At 44.5% G+C, this 18,153-nt stretch overlaps 1 protein-coding gene and 1 non-coding gene across 2 annotated transcripts in view; both read right to left on the reverse strand.

Annotated features, from left to right (window-relative positions):
- The window catches only part of DARS2 (aspartyl-tRNA synthetase 2, mitochondrial), a 43,496-nt gene that overhangs the window by 24,291 nt on the left and 1,052 nt on the right, over positions 1 to 18,153 (reverse strand). The window contains exons 2-10 of the mRNA XM_068239099.1: positions 16,050 to 16,293; positions 15,036 to 15,135; positions 11,001 to 11,067; positions 8,289 to 8,390; positions 5,535 to 5,630; positions 4,788 to 4,911; positions 3,490 to 3,536; positions 1,979 to 2,085; positions 1,631 to 1,700 (exon numbers count right to left, since the gene is read on the reverse strand). Coding sequence (XP_068095200.1) covers positions 1,631 to 1,700; positions 1,979 to 2,085; positions 3,490 to 3,536; positions 4,788 to 4,911; positions 5,535 to 5,630; positions 8,289 to 8,390; positions 11,001 to 11,067; positions 15,036 to 15,135; positions 16,050 to 16,185 — 849 coding nt within the window. The 5' untranslated portion in view covers positions 16,186 to 16,293. The remainder of the gene's footprint in view (positions 1 to 1,630; positions 1,701 to 1,978; positions 2,086 to 3,489; positions 3,537 to 4,787; positions 4,912 to 5,534; positions 5,631 to 8,288; positions 8,391 to 11,000; positions 11,068 to 15,035; positions 15,136 to 16,049; positions 16,294 to 18,153) is intronic.
- LOC137523191 (small Cajal body-specific RNA 3) lies at positions 3,192 to 3,325 on the reverse strand. The gene has a single exon (XR_011022553.1). It is a non-coding gene; the product is annotated as a small Cajal body-specific RNA 3 (non-coding RNA).

Below are 18,153 nucleotides of genomic sequence, written 5' to 3' on the forward strand. Positions count from 1 at the left end.
TTTCACTGGAGTTCCTCTTTAAAGGAGATTTAAAAGCAAACTTTAAAGGAAAAAAAACATTGGGGAAATCATTGTACTTGTTTCCCGAGTAATGCCTGGTACACACCATGCTATTACCTGTCAGATTCAATCATTTCTGACAGGTCCGATCTGATTTCCGATTCTTTTATTGTTCAATTTTGTACAGAAGTGATCTGAAAATCAATCAGAAAAACAATCGGAAATCAGATCAGACCTGACGGAAATTATGGTTCCTGAGCAAAGCCAGACTGAATGCTCAGTCGGGGATTTTATCAGGGCTGCTAACAAGCAGGGTGAGCAGTGAAGGATGAAAAAGAGAGCAGGGTAGGTGTTTTCTCTAATGTTCCCACTGATATATATGGGAAAATACATGAGGGTGCTTCTTCTCTGGTTCACTTTAATAATAGTAATAATAATCCGAACATTTGTATAGCGATTTTCTCCTGTCGGACTCAAAGTGCTTAAGAGCTGCAGCCACTAGGGCGCGCACAAGAGGCCACAACCTGCAGTGTTAGGAAGTCTTGCCTTCCTAACACTGAATACTTACTGAATAGGTACCCTAGCCAGGATTCGAACCCTGGTCTCCCATGTCAAAGGCAAGGGCCTTAACCAGTACACTATCCAGCTTTTATTTTTTTAATCTGAACCCCTCTTGGAAGAGGAGTACCTGTCACCAGCAGGTGGTATCCTCCTTTAACGAGGAACTCCAGTAAACATTTTACTGCTGGCAGGTGATGTAGCTGCTGCATGGTTTTTGGCAGTTGGAAACAGCTGTAAACAGTTATTTCCCACAATGCAGCAAGGTTCACAGACAGAAAACTGACAAAAGTTCGAACTTTTCTTGTGGGAGGGGTTACTTGTGGGAGGGGTTTCACCACAATATCAGTCATACAGCGCCCCCTGATAGTCTGTTTGTGAAAAGGAATAGACTTCTCATGTAAAAGGGGGTATCAGCTACTGATTAAGATAAAGTTCAATTTTTGATCGAAGTTTCTCTTTAACCACATAACGACTGGGCTAATTCTTTGTGATCTGTGCTGCTTGGGCTCTCCAGCCCACAGCACAGATCAGCAGGAAGCCAGGGCGACCATACTTCCCCCCTTTCCTGCGGATGTCCTGCCGCCGCCGTTAGGTCTGATCGCCGCCGGCTATTTTCGTTTAGCGGGGGGGTCCTCAAAGCCCCCCTCCGCAGCGATATTCCCTTTCGCTCTTTCCCTCCCTCCCCTTCTCCAGATAGGCGGTACAGGACAGCGATCCGTCCTGTACCACCTCTGGCCGGGGATCGCCGATCTCCTTTACGCCGCTGCTGCGCAGCAGCGCCGTATGATGTAAACACAGGGGATTTCTTCCCCACGTGTTTACATTTAACCTGTGAGCCGCGATCGGAGGCTCGCAGGCTGTTCACGGAGACACTCTCCGTGAACTGACATGGAGAGGCCGATTCCGTGTAAAACCACTTACGACCTGCTGCCGCCTATCGGCGTTAGGCGGTCGTTAAGTGGTTAAGACCATCAAACAGAGTCGCAGCCCTCATCAGCCAATCACACACAACTGTCATGTTTCCAAATCTCCTAAAAGTTAGAAAAAGTAAACATCTGAACAATCTCACCTGTGTGAATTCCGGTTGCCGATCAGGCCTGGATCCCTCGTCCCGAAAGCAGCGGGCAATCTGGAAGTATCTGCAATTATAAACACTGATAGTGAGCATCTAATATCTTTGCATTGCAAACAGGACCTAATCTGGTATACTAGGTACACACGATGCAAATTTCAGACAGATTTAGTGTCAGATCAATTATTTCCAACATGACTGATCTGATTTTCCGTTCACTTCTATGAAAAATCGTTTGAAAATGTATTGGAAATCAGTTTAGACATGTTGGCAATAATGAATCTGACAGTAAATCTGTCAAAAAATTGCACCGTGTGTACCTAGCATAATGCCTGCCAGTCTCACCTGTCCAGACCTCCGACCATCAGTAGCTGCTTGAACTGCTGAGGGCTCTGGGGTAACGAGTAGAACTTGCCTCGCTCTTGTGTCGGCACCACAAACTCTTTGGCCCCCTGGAAATATAAATTCTACATAAACATATATATAGGACCACTATCAAGAAAATCATAACATTTTAAGAACATGTAAACATATACCAAAAAGAAGTACATTTCTTCCAGGGTAAAATGTACTATAAATTACATTTCTCCTATGTTGCTGTCACTTACAGTAGGCAGTAGAAATCTGACAGAACTGACAGGTTTTGGACTAGCCCATCTCCTTATGGAGGATTCTCAGCATGGTCTTTATTCTTTATAAAGACACTCCCTGAAAAGGATTTATACAAAGATGCTGGCCAGCCTCCCTGCTCGCTGCACACCTTTTTGGCAGTTGGATGGAGCAACTGCCATTCAGCTAAGTGCTTTTGAAAATAAAGAAAACCCTGAGAACCCCCCATGAGGAGATGAGCTCGGTCGGTTCTCTTAGCGTTCTACTACCTACTGTAAGTGACAGCAACATAGGAGAAAGGTAATTTATGGCTCATTTTACTCTGGGAGAAATGTACTTATCTGTATACGTTTATCTTTACTTTAAATCTTACAATTTCCACGATAGTGGTTCTTTAAAGTGAATAGGAACCACATTTAAAAAAATGAGACAGATACTTACCCAAGGAGAGGGAAGGCTCTGGGTCCTATAGAGCCTTCCGGCTCCTCTCCTGGTCCTCTCGTTCCGGTGATGGCTCGCCCGGTAGCAGTATTTGACTAAATTAGTCAAATACTGCTTTATCCGGCCGAAGGAGGCTTCAGAAGTCTTCAGGGAGCCCGAGTGCTCCTGAACAAGCGCGGCCCTGTACTGCACCTGCGCAAGCACGCTCTCTTGCACGCTCACGCCTGTACAGTATGGAGCTGCACGTCTTTGGGAGGACACGGCTCCCGAAGACTTCCAAATACCCTTTCGGGGGGGGGGGGGGGGGATTGAAACAGGGGGGGGGGGGGGGGGGGGGAGCCAGCACAGGATAGAGAGCACCGAGAGAGGAGACGGAAGGCTCTATACAACCCAGAGCCTTCCCTCTCCTTAGGTAAGTATTTGCTTCATTTTTTTAAAAATGCGGTTCCCATTCACTTTAAATTTGCATATATGTTTGCATATAAAAGGCATGCATGGACAAAAAACAAATGTGTGGGGAGGAACGAGCTGGCCCTGTGAGCACTTTACATAGCCAGGCAGAGAGCCCCAAACATCGTTATAGGAAGACTGGTTCTGCAGACAGACACAGATCTGCTTGCATTGAGTATTGCAGCTTCCATGTGCTTCTATAAACTGTTTTTCCTATTGGCGTCCAGCAGATGGCAGTAACAGCTCACTTGACGGCACTGGGAATCGAACCCACATCTCCTACACTCCACGCTGCTGCTCTAACCCACTGAGCCACTACTCTGTCACTGCACAGGGCTGGAAACTGCTGCACTTACCCCAGGCGTTCTTTTGAACAAAGTTGGAGTCTCCACATCCACAAATCCTGAAACAAAAGCAGTACAAGCTATAAATGCTTATATTCGAAATCAAGTCTTTATACAATGCAAATGCAGATATTATTTAGTATTATTTATATAGCGCCAACATCTTCCACAGCGCTGTACAGAGTACAGGTGAATCTCAAAAAATTATAATATCGTGCAAAACTCCATTTATTTCAGTAATTGAACTTAAAAAGTGAAACTAATATATGAAATAAGAACCCTTTGCAGGCGTTTAGTTATATTTTTAAAGGGGAACTGAAGAGAGAGGTATATGGTGGCGGCCATGTTTATTTCCTTTTAATCAATACTAGTTGCCTGGCAGCCCTGCTGGTCTACTTCTCTGCAGTAGTATCTGAATAACACCAGAAACAAGCATGCAGCTAGTCTTGTCAGATCTGACTTTAAAGTCTGAAACAGCTGATCTGCTGCATGCTTGTTCAGGGGCTATGGCTAATAGTATTAGAGGCAGAGGATCAGCAGGGCTGCCAGGCAACTGGTATTGCTTAAAAGGAAATAAACATGGCAGCTTCCGTATACCTCTCTCTACTGTTCCCCTTTAAAGCGCCAACATATTACGCAGCGCTGATGTTTTGGGTGAATTAGCCGATTAGAGTCCGACTCTGAGCCGAGAATATAGAACATTTTCAAAGTATTCTAATGGTCAGAGATTTTGATATTGGGGTTCTCATAAGCTGTAAGCCATGGATATCACAATTATAACAAAGGCTTGCAATGTGTTATTTTGCATGTAATGAGTCTATTTTATATATTAGTTTCACCTTTTAAGTTGAATTAAATGAACTTTGACATATTCTAATTTTTCGAGTTTCACCTGTATATTGTCACATAACTGTCTCTCAGAGGGGCTCACAATCTAATCCCTACCAGAGTCCTATGTCTACGTATGTATGGTGTAGTGTATGTATTGTAGTCTAGGGCTAATTTAGGGGAAGCCAATTAACTTATCTGTATGTTTTTGGGATGTGGAAGGAAACCGGAGTGCCAGGAGGAAACTCACACAGACATGTGGAGAACATACAAACTCTGTGCAGATAGTGTCCTGGCTGAGGTCAAACGGGGACCCAGCGCTGCAAGGCAAAGGAAATAAGCACTATGCATATATCCTAAACTTTTTAAAATGCAGAGACGTATTGATTATTTGACAGCCCCCAGCAAAGATCTGCTGGCCGCAAACAGCAAAGCCCTATTTGTCCTCCAATGCCAGGATATTAAAGTACAGCTGCTCTCACCATGCTGGTTACACAGAAACTCCCTCATCTTCATCACCATTCTGGAGCGCAGCCGGAGGTTGTACTGGAGACGGTTGCTACGGATATCCAGGTAGCGGTACTGCATCCTCAGAGACTCTGATTTCTGGCAGCAAATAAACCAATGGAAACACGGCTCAGTGTGACATCACAGAAATAGTACATCTTGTGCCGCCATATGTATCCACATCACCTGTATCTCCCTACTATCCATGTGTACACCGACCACAAAACCTGACTGACATCCATGTGTACACCACACATTTCTGCCCACCATCCAAGCATGCAACTCCCCCCGTACCTGCCTACAATCCATGTGTACACCTCCTGTACAGGTAGTCCCCGACTTACGAACGCCCGACTTACGAAGGACCCGCTGATACGAACAAAGTAAAAAAAAAATTCAAATTGGACACTGGAGGCGCAGAGGTGGTACAGGGGACAGAGATGGTACGATGTTCCGACTTAAGAACAGATTCAGGTTAAGAACTAATCTACAGTCCCTATCTCGTTCGTTAAACGGGGACTACCTGTATATACCCACCATCCAAGTAAACACCCCCCCCACACACACACGTACCTGCCTACCATCCATGTATGCGCCCTCTTCCCCGTCCCTGCCCACCATCCATATGTATACACCATATATGTGTTACAGTGACAGGGCCAGCGATGTGCACACCAACACACATACTAAGAATAAAATAAATGTGACAAAAGAAAACTCACCTTAACAGAGTCTTTAATTTCAAATGGCAACTTCTTGCAGGGGTTCAGGATGTGCACTTCCTTCGCCTGGACCTCAATACTTCCTGTGCACATATTCTAAAATCAGAATACATGGCGGCTAACAGCGGTAATAACAGCAAATGATGGAAATATAACTGAGAAACACATCGCTGTTACATGAAAACTCCACAATATTACTGCTAGAGAAATCCTCAAACCCTGCCTTACCACAAGACACCTCAAACCCCACCCACCACCAGACCCTCACAGGCCACCCGCCACTGTACTCCTCACTCCCCACCACCAGACACCTCAAAACCCCACCCTCCACCAGAAACCTAACAGCCCACCCACCACCAGACCCTCACAGGCCACCCGCCACTGGACCCCTCGCGCCCCACATGCCACCTACCACTAGACCCTCACAGCGCACCCGCCACTGAACCACTCACATCCCACCAGACACCCCCATACCTCACCAGACCCCCCCCCCCATAACTCACCCACCACGAGACACCTCAAACCCCACCCACCACCAGACCCTCACAGCCCACCTGCCACTGGACCCCTTACTGCCCACCTGCCACCAGACCCCGCCCCCCATACCTCAGCCACCACCAGACCCCTCATACACCACATGCCACCAGACACCCCCCCCCCCCCCATACCTCACCCACCACCAGATTGCTCATACCCCACCCACGAGTGGTCCCCTACCAACTCACCCACCACTAGAACCCTTATACCCATCTACCACCAGACCCCTACCAGCTCACCCACCACCAGACCCCTCACACCCCATGCTACTCATACCCCACCGGCCACTGAACCCCTACCAGCTCACCCGCCACTAGTCCACCCCATACAAGTAAACCACCAACCCCCCCCCCCCCATACCTCACCCGCCACCAGACCCCCCTCCCTACCACAGACCCCCACCAGACCCATCGAGGGTCGGCGATCCTTAGAGGCTGTAAGCGGACCCAGGAGAAGTCCAGAGCTATGGCAAGTCACTCAAAATTACTTCTACAGGCTGGAAAATGCCCCAGGAAAGTAAAACTACATTTCTATTGTTGCCTCGCTTATCCTTTAACCAGTACAACAGATAATGAAGACTGGTATCGTCATTGAACACTACTTCTGGATTCACAGACTGGATACAACAGATAATAAAGCAGTATAGAGACTGGTAACATTACTGAACACTACTTCTGGATTCACAGACTGGATACAACAGATAATAAAGCAGTATAAAGACTGGTAACATTATTGAACACTACTTCTGGATACACAGACCGAATACAACAGATAATAAAGCAGTATGCAGAGACTGCTAATGCCACTGAACACTACTTCTGGATACACAGACTGGCTACAGCACATAATAAAGCAGTATAGAGACTGGTAACATTACTGAACACTACTTCTGAATACAAAGACTGAATACAACAGATAATGAAGCAGTATGCAGAGACTGGTAACATTACTGAACACTACTTCTGGATACACCGACTGGATACAACAGATAATGAAACAGTATCCAGAGACTGGTATCGTCATTGAACACTACTTCTGAATTCACAGACTGGATACAGCACATAATAAAGCAGTATAGAGACTGGTAACATTACTGAGCACTACTTCTGGATACAGAGACTGGATATAACAAATAATAAAGCAGTATGTACAGACTGCTAATGTCACTAAACACTACTTCTGGATACATAGACTGAATACAACAGATAATAAAGCAGCATGCAGAGACTAGTAACATTACTGAACACTACTTCTGGATACACAGACTGGATACAACAGATAATAAAGCAGTATAGAGACTGGTAACATTAATGAACACTACTTCTGGATACACAGACTGGATACAACAGATAATAAAGCAGTATAGAGAGACTGGTAACATCACTAAACACGTCTGGATACACAGACTGGATACAACAGATAATGAAGCAATATGCAGAGACTGCTAATGCCCCTGAACACTACTTCTGGATACACATACTGGATACAACAGATAATAAAGCAATATACAGAGAGGCCTGGTGCACACCAAAAACCGCTAGCAGATCCGCAAAACGCTAGCGGATTTTGGAACGCTTTTTCTTCTTTTTCTGCAGCGTTTCAGCTAGCGTTTTGCGGTTTTGTGTAGCGGTTTTGGTGTAGTAGATTTCATGTATTGTTACAGTAAAGCTGTTACTGAACAGCTACTGTAACAAAAACCGCCTGGCAAACCGCTCTGAAGTGCCGTTTTTCAGAGCGGTTTGCGTTTTTCCTATACTTAACATTGAGGCAGAAACGCATCCGCAATCCAAAATCTGCTGCAGCCCGGGAGTATGCGTTTCTGCAAAACGCCACCCGCTCTGGTGTGCACCAGCCCATTGAAATACATTACCCTAGCGGATCCGCGCCCGCAGGCGGATCGCAAACCGCAGCGGAAACGCTCTGGTGTGCACTAGGCCAGACTGTTAATGCCACTGAACACTACTTCTGGATATAAAAGATAATGAAGCAGTATACAGAGACTAGTAACTTCACTGAACAATACTTCTGGATACACAAACTGGATATAATAGATAATAAAGTAGTACAGATACTGACAACATCACCGAACACTACTTCTGGATACACAGACTGGATATAAAAAATAATGAAGCAGTAAACAGAGACTGGCAACATCGTTAGTCATTTCTTCTGGATACACAGTTGGGATGTAACAGATTAGAATGCAGAGAGACTCACTGGGTTCTCTTGTCCGGCGGGGCGAGGTATGACTGTCCCTCTCACCAGCAGGACAGACTCTAGCGGCACCTCGTTCACCAACCTCCTCAGCTCACCGTCAGGCTGACAACATAAAATTATATAAGAATGAATTTAAGTTTCCAGTATCATTTAAGTAAAAACTCCATCTAGAAGGCCTATTTCTAATCTGCATGAAGAGTGGCAGAGTGCAATACATGTCAAGCCCCTCACTTCAAACCAAGATCCACTACGTGTCACACTATGGCCTCAATTCACTAAAATCATGCTGGAGATAAGGCAAGAGAAAACTTACCTCCAGACAGTCAGAGAGTTATCTTACCTCCTCTGTAGTTATTTTCACACCTAGTTAATTAACAGCCTGTTAGAATTCTGGAGTTATTTTAAGGATTGAAGAGTTAACTTTAGGTTTGCCTGAAGTAAAATGTCTCCTAAATACTACATGCCTCATCACCATGGTGATCACTCTAGAAAAGTTATTAAAGACAGGAGATAAGCTTAGTGAATTGAGGCCTATGTGTTACCTCCCGCTGGCCCCCTTCCCCTGTGCGGAAATTTTCTACTGGGACTCCCGTTGAATAAGGACGAGGAGGAAACGGTGGTCTTCCTCCCCTGTACATGCCCAGTCCGTCCCTAAGAACGCCCCTTTTCCTCCCAATTTACTCCCCCTTGTGGTCTGCGCGCCGCTCCTAAATGCTCGCAGCTCACCGCTACAAGAGAGGGATTTAGGGGACTGGGTTTTACCCCACATAAAAATATATAAAAAAACATTTTTATAGTGTACCTCAGACCAGTAAAATAAAAAATTATACATACCTGGGGCTTCCTCCAGTCTCCTTCAGGCTAGTTGGTCCCTTGCTGTCTTCCTAAGCCGTCTGGATCCTCCACTAGGAGGCCCGGTAATTCCGTCAGTTGGTCGCAGCAGGCGCAGTCCGTCTATGCGCACTCCCCCGTCCCGCTCCCATAGCCAGTAGCATTCTGCGCCTGCACAGTAGTACTGCACAGGCTCAGAACTCTTCCAGTGAAGCATGCGCAGTACAACCAACTAGCGGAATTACTGGGCCGCCAAGCAGAGGATCGAGGCGGCCTGGGAAAACGGCGAGGGAGCGATCAGGCTGAGGGGGGCTGGATGAAGCCCCAGGTATGTATAATTGTATATTTTGTTTTTATTTTACTAGTCTCATGTTTCCTTTATCAGTATCTGAAAAGCTAAATCAATCCATAAAAGCAAGTGTTCGGGCTGGTTCACACTGGCAATCGCTAAACGCAAGCGCAATTGCCTAGCAATTTTGTGAATTTTCTTCTAGCGATTTTCTAGCGCTTTCAGGGTGATTTTGTGTCCGGTACAAAAGTGATTTTTGAGCAATTTCAGAGTGTAGCAATCAGCCAGTGATTGATGAGTAGTAGTTTTTGATGGGAAAAGCGCTCAAAAATCAATGCACTTAAAAAATAAAAAAGCGATTTTGAAGCGATTCTATACTTATAATGGAAGCGCTATCGCTTCAAAAACGCTGCATGCACTGCGTTTTCAAATCCTAAAATCACAAATCACTTAAAGTGGACCCAAATTAAAAATACAAGTTTTCAAAAATATAATCTACCGTATTTTATAAATTATAATGATAAATAGCAGCATTTTTTCAGCTGCATGATGACAAATATAAAATATTTTACATTTATTGGAGGAACCCCTCCCTTCCTTTCATATTGCCGGGACAGAATCCGGCAAACTGGTGGAGTAGGTGGTGTCTGGCAATGAAGGAATCGCTAATGGCTGCCACCTGTATAACCCTAGTTATGAAAAGAGAAGGGTGAAAAGCATGCAATGAAATACTCATAGGCTTAAAGGAGTGTTTATTTATCTTTGTATGTGTCAGAGTGGTGCAACTGAATATTATGAATTAAAAAAATGTTTGGTTTGGGTCCGCTTTAAATGAGAACAGCTCCATTGAAATATATTGCTTAAGCGCTTTTTCAGTGATTTGCCTGATCGCCAGCGATCCGAAACGCTGCCAAAATCGCTGGGAAAGCGCCCATTGTGGAATAGCCCTTCCTTATGTTCTCACACACTTCCGGTGTTGGCGCCATTTTGGTGGTGACCTTCATTTGACCACAAACGAGTGTTGCAGTGGAAGGAAACCTTGGACAGAGGAATAAAGACTGCAGGAGATTCAGCAGTTGATAAGTAATCTTGCAGTGCGTTGGGTTTTTTTTGCACAGGATTTATTAGATTCAGGAGTACTTTAAAGAGAAACCTTCACCAAGAATTGAACTTCGTCCCAATCAGTAGCTGATACCCCCTTTTCCATGAGAAATCTTTAACTTTTCACAAACCGATCATCAGGGGGCGCTGTATGGCTGATATTGTGGTGAAACCCCTCCCACAGTGTGATGTCATGACCATGGTTCTGACATCACACTGTGGGAGCCTTGTTGCACTGTGGGAAATAACAGCGGTTTCCAACTGCCAAAAAATTAAGCAGCATCTTCTACTAAGATCAGCTGCCAGCAGTAAAAATGTCAGAATGTAAATTAGGTCTGAATGTAAATCAGGGAGAGTAAAGATTTTACAATTGGCAAACACTGACTAAATCATTTATACATAATTATTGTAAAAATTAAGCTTTTTTTTATTACATTATTTTCACTGGAGTTCCTCTTTAATGTCACATGGGACGGGACAAGACGACCTACCTCATCCAGGGGAAGAATGACCTGAGTGAGTCCATGGAAATCTCGGAGTACAAGAAACATATTATGTCTATGGAGAGACAAAGGGGAGGTTACTAGGACAAGTGAAATTATCTCTCCAGTGAGCAGTTACTGCACTTATACTTCAGTATAACTAAAATGCCAAAAAATGGGCCACTATTCAATAATGTAAGTAAAATGCAATATACTTGCAACTCTTGTTTAAAGAGAACCAGAGATGAAGCACCCTCTTGTATTTTACCTTATAAAGCAGTGGGAACATGACAGTAAACACCTAATCTGCTCTTTGTTTCATTGTTCTCTGATTTATCTGACTGTTATCACCACTGATAAGAATCCCCGACTGAGCACTCAGTCTAGCTTTGCTACAGAAAGATTATAGCTGAGTCTGTCTTCTCTTGTGTCTTTTCAAGCCCAAGCCTGCCCCCTTGTGGCTCTGCTATAATGACTCAGCTATAATTATTCCCTGCAAAGCCAGACTGAATGCTCAGTCCGGGATTCTTATCACAGCTGATAACAGACACTTTTAGCAGTGAGGATGAAACAGAGAGCATGGTAAGTGTTTTCTCTAATGTTCTTACTGATATATATGATAAAATACACAAGGGTGCTTCGTCTCTGGTTCCCTTTAAACCCATTTTTAAATCAAACCTTAGGTGAAAATAATCTTATGGGATACAGTGTTCTCCCCAGAATTTTCTTTGCCAGCCGGGTGGCATCAAATAGCTGGGTGGCATGAAAAAATAGCTGGGTGGGGCGAGATGAGAGAATGCAGGGCTGGCGCTTCTCTGCTTACAGCAGATAAGGAAGAGGATGAGGTGAGCAGATAACAGCCGGGTGCTCACCAAAACTAGCCGGGTGGAGCACCCGGCTAAAAGAGCCCGGGGAGAACACTGAGATAATTAATTGTATGTGTAGTACTAAATAGTAAGTAGAACAATACTAAAACAGAACAGAGTCTCATATTTTTAGTTAAAAGTGAGTATGAAGGGAATATTAAAAAAAGAAAAAAAAAAAAAAAAAAAAAGGATACTCACCTAAGGAGACGGAAGGCTCTGGGTCCTATTGAGCCTTTCTGTTCCTCTTTCCCCCGTTAGCAGTCTCCACGTGGGAGACTGCTCTCTGCCGCTGCAGTAGGCTTCGGAAGTCTGCGGGAGCCCGAGTGCTCCCGAAGATGGGCCGCTCCGTAATACGCATGCGCGAGCACGTTCGCTCGCGCATGCTCCCGAAGGAGATTTGTACAGAGAAGCCAGCGCTGGAACAGTGAGAGGAATGGGAAGGCTCTATAGGACCCAGAGCCTTCCCCTCTGCTTAGGTAAGTATCTGTTTGTTTTTTTTAATATTCACTTAAGACTCCCTTTAAAGAGAACCAGAGATTAAATAACTAATAGATTTATACATACCTGGGGGCTTCCTCCAGCCCCATCAGCCTGGATCGCTCTCTCCGTACTGCGCAGGCGCATGCGTAAAGAGCCGGAGGGAGCCCCTGTGCATGCATACAACTGGCCGCATCCGGCGGAAGTGACGGAACCCGGTACTGACGATAGAGGCAGCGGAGAAGTGCAGCGTGGGAGCGATCCAGGCTTATGGGTCTGGAGGAAGCCCCAGGTATGTATAACATCTTTTTCAATTTTGCAGGTTGTCTTCGTCTCTGGTTCCCTTTAAGGGCTTCATTTTTAAAACTGAAGTCCAAACAGAAGCCTGACTGATGTAAAATCTGCTTCATTCAACTGCAAAACAAACATAATTAACCATCCTGGCGGTTAATTAATTCTGCTAAATAGGCAGAAATAAAATTTTTATTTTTTTTTCATGTAAAGCTACTAGAGTGGTAGCTACATGAAACAACACTAGAGGGCGCATGTGTCCCTCTAGTGTGATCGTCACCGGCCTCAATAGCAAACAGTGGAAAGCGTATATAACACGTTCCCGTGTGGCTTTTCCTGTCGCCATGGCGACGATCGGAATGACGTCTCTTCCGCCTCTGCGTGCGGGCGATCGTCGCCGGGCGATCAAGCTGTACGCGCGGCTAGCAAAGTGCTAGCTGCGCATACAGCACTTTAAATGGTGCGAATCGCCCCACCAGGGGCTGAGATATCCTCCGCGGCGGCTTGCTCGGGGTTACCGCCAGGAGGGTTAATGATCCTTTGAATCTTGCAGCAATAAAACCTTTTCATCAGTCATTTTACAGCCAAATAGAAGTGTTTTGGTTTCTATTTACTTTTCAGGACATCAAACTATATTCCACAAGCTGTTGGACAAGTTCATTTGCATGGATAACCGCTTTAATATTTAAACACAAGCTCTCCAGGAAAACAGAAAGGGACTTCAGACAACTTCTTAGTAGGACAATATATGTATCTATGTTTATCTGACCATGTCACGTCACCTCAGGTATGCTTTAGGATAGCAGCATGTCCCATTTGTATAAACCTTGCTTACTTAACCACCTTAGCGGTATGGACGAGCTCAGCTCGTCCATTACCGCCGGTGGCTGCCGCTCAGGCCCTGCTGGGCCGATTTGCTCGCTGTAAAAAGCAGCACACGCAGCCGGCACTTTGCCAGCCGCGTGTGCTACATGATCGCCGCCGCAGCGCGGCGATCCGCCGCGTGCAGCGGTGAAAGAGGGTCCCCCCAGCCGCCCGAGCGCTGAGGGCTGGATCGGAGGCGGCTGACGTCAGGACGTTGGCTGACGTCCATGACGTCACTCCGCTCGTCGCCATGGCGACGAGCAAAACGAAACAAAGAAGGCCGCTCATTGCGGCCTTCCTTGTTACTGCGGATCGCCGGTGGCGATCAGAAATAAGGGTTAGGAGCGCCCTCTAGTGGGCTTTCATGCAGCCAACTTTCAGTTGGCTGCATAAAATCGTTTTTTTTTTTATTAAAAAAAAAACCTCCCGCAGCTGCCCTGGCGATCTTAATAGAACGCCAGGGTGGTTAAATAAGTCACCATCTAGTGGTTCTATTTGTAGGTATATTGTTTTATCCTACAATTGTTATACACAATAAAGCTTATTTTTAATTACACCTAACCCCACAGCTCCACTTTACAGGAGATTAGTAAAACTGCAGGGTCCATGGCTGCTAAATCATTCCTTTCAAGAACAACTGAAGTGAGAGGGATATGGAGGCTGCCATATTTGTTTCCTTTTAAACAATACCAGTTGCCTGGCCGCCCCGCTGATCTATTTGGCTGCAGTAGTGTCTGAATCACACCAGAAAAAAACATGCAGCTAATCTTGTCAGCTCTGACAGTAATGTCAGAAACGCCTGATATGCTGCATGCTTGTTCAGGGTCTATGGCTAATAGTATTGGAGGCAGAGGATCAGCAGGATAGCCAGGCAACTGGTATTGCTTAAAAGAAAATAAATATGGCAGCCTCCATATACCTCTCACTACAGTTCTCCTTTAACCTCGTTAGCGGTAATACTGAGTCAGGCTCGGGACAGAAATCCGCAGCTGAAAGCGGTAATCCCGTGCCTGAGTGAGTTAGGCCTCTTTTCCACGGACAGTTGATAACCTCTCAAACTCTCACAAGTGCTTGCTGCTGCCTGGTAAGTGCTCACTGCTGCCTGGTAACTGCTCAGCGAGCACACAGTTCAACTGTCCATGGAAAAGAGGTCTCATATTTAGGAGCTGTTGCAGATCTCTCTGTGGTATATTTTTTTTCATGTTTTTAGGTTCTAAAAGCTTGTGAAAAAATTGCACGGCTTTTAGACCCTAAATCTGGAAATAATCATAACGCCAGAGAGGTTAAGGTATGCAAGTTCCGAGGTTACTATATCAGCAGTGCCCAAACGTCATCTATCCAACCACAAAACCTTTATAATTTATGTATCAGTAATTAAAGGGATGAGTTGGCAACTCTGGTGGCCTTCCTTTCGTGGGTTCTATGCATATTTCTCCTTAGTGAATGAGTCTAAAACAGCTTTCCTCAATTGCCAACTTGAAATCTATTCCCTGTTCCTCTCTGATGGATGATCACCGAACAGAGGACCCCGTTATCCGGGACTCACCTGTGATACTGCAGCCAGCCGCACAACGTCACCTCCTGCCCCACATGAGCTGGTCTCAGCTCCCCACATGTATGTGAGCGCGTCACAAATCTGCTCAGTTCTGCAGGAAGACCAAAGACATTGCACATCAAAGGCTTGTCCATATTACAGTCCCTGCTACACAGCCAATGCCAGCATTGACAGACAATGAACATTTATATTGCGCTTTTCTCCTGGTAGACTCAAAGCGCCAGAGCTGCAGCCACTAGGGCATGCTATATAGGCAACAGCAGTGTTAGGGAGTCTTGCCTAAGGTCTCCTTACTGAATAGGTGCTGGCTTACTGAACAGGAACAACCAAAATTTGAACCCAGGTCTCCTGTGTCAGAGGCAGAGCCTTTACACAATCCAGCCACTTTTCAACATTATTATGTATATTTTTAAAGAGGCCCTGTAGTGACATATAGTAGAGTAGAATGTAGTAAATTATTCAGGATAGCTACTTTTATGGTTATTTTCCTGTTTTCAGCATCATTCAGAAACACTTCCTATAGCTATATATTGCTGTATATTGCCCTGCCCTCCCAGTGTTAAGCTAATCAGCTAAGCGGAATTCTCCCCCTTACCCCACAGCATTCTGGGTGACCAGGCAGGGTTAGTACTGGCTTCGGAAGACTCAAAAAACAACATTCTGCAGAGATCACCTGACAGGATTACAGAGGATAGCACCCGAGGTAAATGTCAGAATGTAAATTAGGGAGAGGAAAGATCTTGCAATGGGCAAATACTGACTAGATAATATATATATATATATATATATATATATATATATATATATATATATATATATATATATATATATATATATATATATATATATATATATATATATATATATATATATATATATAGTAAAAAAAAAAAAAAAAAGCAATTTTATTCTTTACAATATTTTCACTAGTTACTCCAGATTGTGGGCAACATCATCTCAGGTGGGGCTTCTATCAGCCCCCTGTAGCTGTCATGTCCCGCTTACCTGTCTGGGGGTCTTTATGACATGTACCAGAGCTGGCAGCCTCTATTCTGGAGGCCAGACTGAAGCCTCTAATAAAATGACCTCTTCTTACAGCTCCAGAGGCCATGATTAACCGGAGAGCAGCGCGAAACGCCATCTTGTCTTCAAGGGGGATGTCAGAACATTCACTGCAGCTAAAATATGGACTATGAAAGATATCCGTCTAGAGACACCTCTGTTTCCTGTTCCCAAGTTACGTCAGGACCTAAGGCGGTAAAGAATGGATATGTGTCAGTATACATGTTTGTGCATCACAAATTAAAAATCTAACCAATAGGATTTATCTCCTCCCCCCAACAACATACACACAACAGTATTGCTGGCTCCCACTGGTGGCCTCTATGTGCGTTCTGATGGAATGACCACCTGGTATCTCCCTTATCCATGCTGCCAGCCACACCGGAGCAGTGATTTTCAGCACACGAACATTTGGGCGCAGCTGGCGCCACCATAGGCTGTAATAGGAATTACATCTATAGCGGCGCTCAGTGAGTAACGACGGCGCTGTCAGAAGACGGAGCTGAAGTTGCTTTTAAAACAGAATAATTCGGCCTCCAGCGATAGCTGGAAGCTGAATTATATCATTCCCCCACTATCCATGGCGGCCTGGAGGGGGAATACTAATTAACGCCGCCAGGAACTTGTGCAGCAGCAGGATCAGCCATATACCGGCTGTGTCCTGCACCAAAGTCTACCAGCGCCGATTTCAAATGTATGCCAGCCACACTACGCAAAAATATTATTATTATTGATTTATAAAGCGCCAGCACTTTCCATGGTGCTGTACAAAGTACGAAACAAACACGGGGTACCTAATAATACAGATGGTTTTAAATGCCAAATATAAACACAGGTGCAAAATACAAAATTGGTAGACATAGTAATTACAGGGACAAATGTAACATGATGAATAAAATGTATAATCAATTCCAAGACACAATGGGTGAGAGAGCCCTGCCCTTGCGAGCTTACAATCTAACGGAATAAAACTGAAGTCAGAAGCCAGCTGACATTTTTAATCCCCTGAATGCCTGTCCCCCCGTTCCGATCCCAGCCTGAACACTATCTGCACAGCTTGTATGCTTTCCCCATGTCTGTGAGGGAATACTCCAGGCCCTCTGGTTTCCTTACACATCCCAAAACAGACAGATAAGTTAATTGGCTTCCCCTAATTTGGTCCTTGACAACAAGGGACATATGACTATATATGGATTAGATTGTCAGCTCTTCTGAGGACAGTCAGTGACATGACTGTGTACTCTGTAAAGTGCTGCAGAAGATGTCACCACTATATAAATACATAATAATAATAATAATATGGTAGGACATCAGACTATGACTATGGTAAGAATTCGATTGTCAGCTCCTCTGAGGACAGTCAGTGACATGACTATGCACTCTGAAGTGCTGCAAAGGATGTCAGTACTATATAAATGTATAATAATGATATGGGAGGACATTGGACTATGACAGGATTAGATTGTGAGATCCTTTGAGGACAGTCATTGACATGACTGTACACTGTAAAAATGCTGCAGAAGATGTCAGAGCTATAAAAATACATAATAATAATAATAATAATAATGTGTAGGACATTAATCGATGACTATGGTTGGGATCCTCTTGAGGAATGTCAATGACATGATTATATACTCTGTAATGTGCTACAGAAGATGCCTGTGCTATATAAACACATACATAATAATAATATGGGAGGACATTAGACTATGACAGGATTAGATTGTGAGCTCCTTTGAAAACAGTCAGTGACATGACTATGTACACTGTAAAAATGCTGCAGATGTCAGTGCTATATAAATACATAATAATAATGTGTAGGACATTAATCTATGACTTTGGTAGGGATTAGATTGCAAGCTCCTCTTGAGGACAGTCAATTACATGATTATTTACTCTGTAAAGTGCTGCAGAAGATGTCAGTGCTATATAAATACATAATAATAATAATATGGTAGAGACTAATATACTAGGACTATGATAGGGATTAGATTGTGTGCTCCTCTGAGGACAGTCAGTGACATGACTATGTACTCTGTAAAGTGCT

The sequence above is a fragment of the Hyperolius riggenbachi genome, chromosome 6 (assembly GCF_040937935.1).
Source record: "Hyperolius riggenbachi isolate aHypRig1 chromosome 6, aHypRig1.pri, whole genome shotgun sequence".
Lineage (NCBI taxonomy): Eukaryota > Metazoa > Chordata > Amphibia > Anura > Hyperoliidae > Hyperolius > Hyperolius riggenbachi.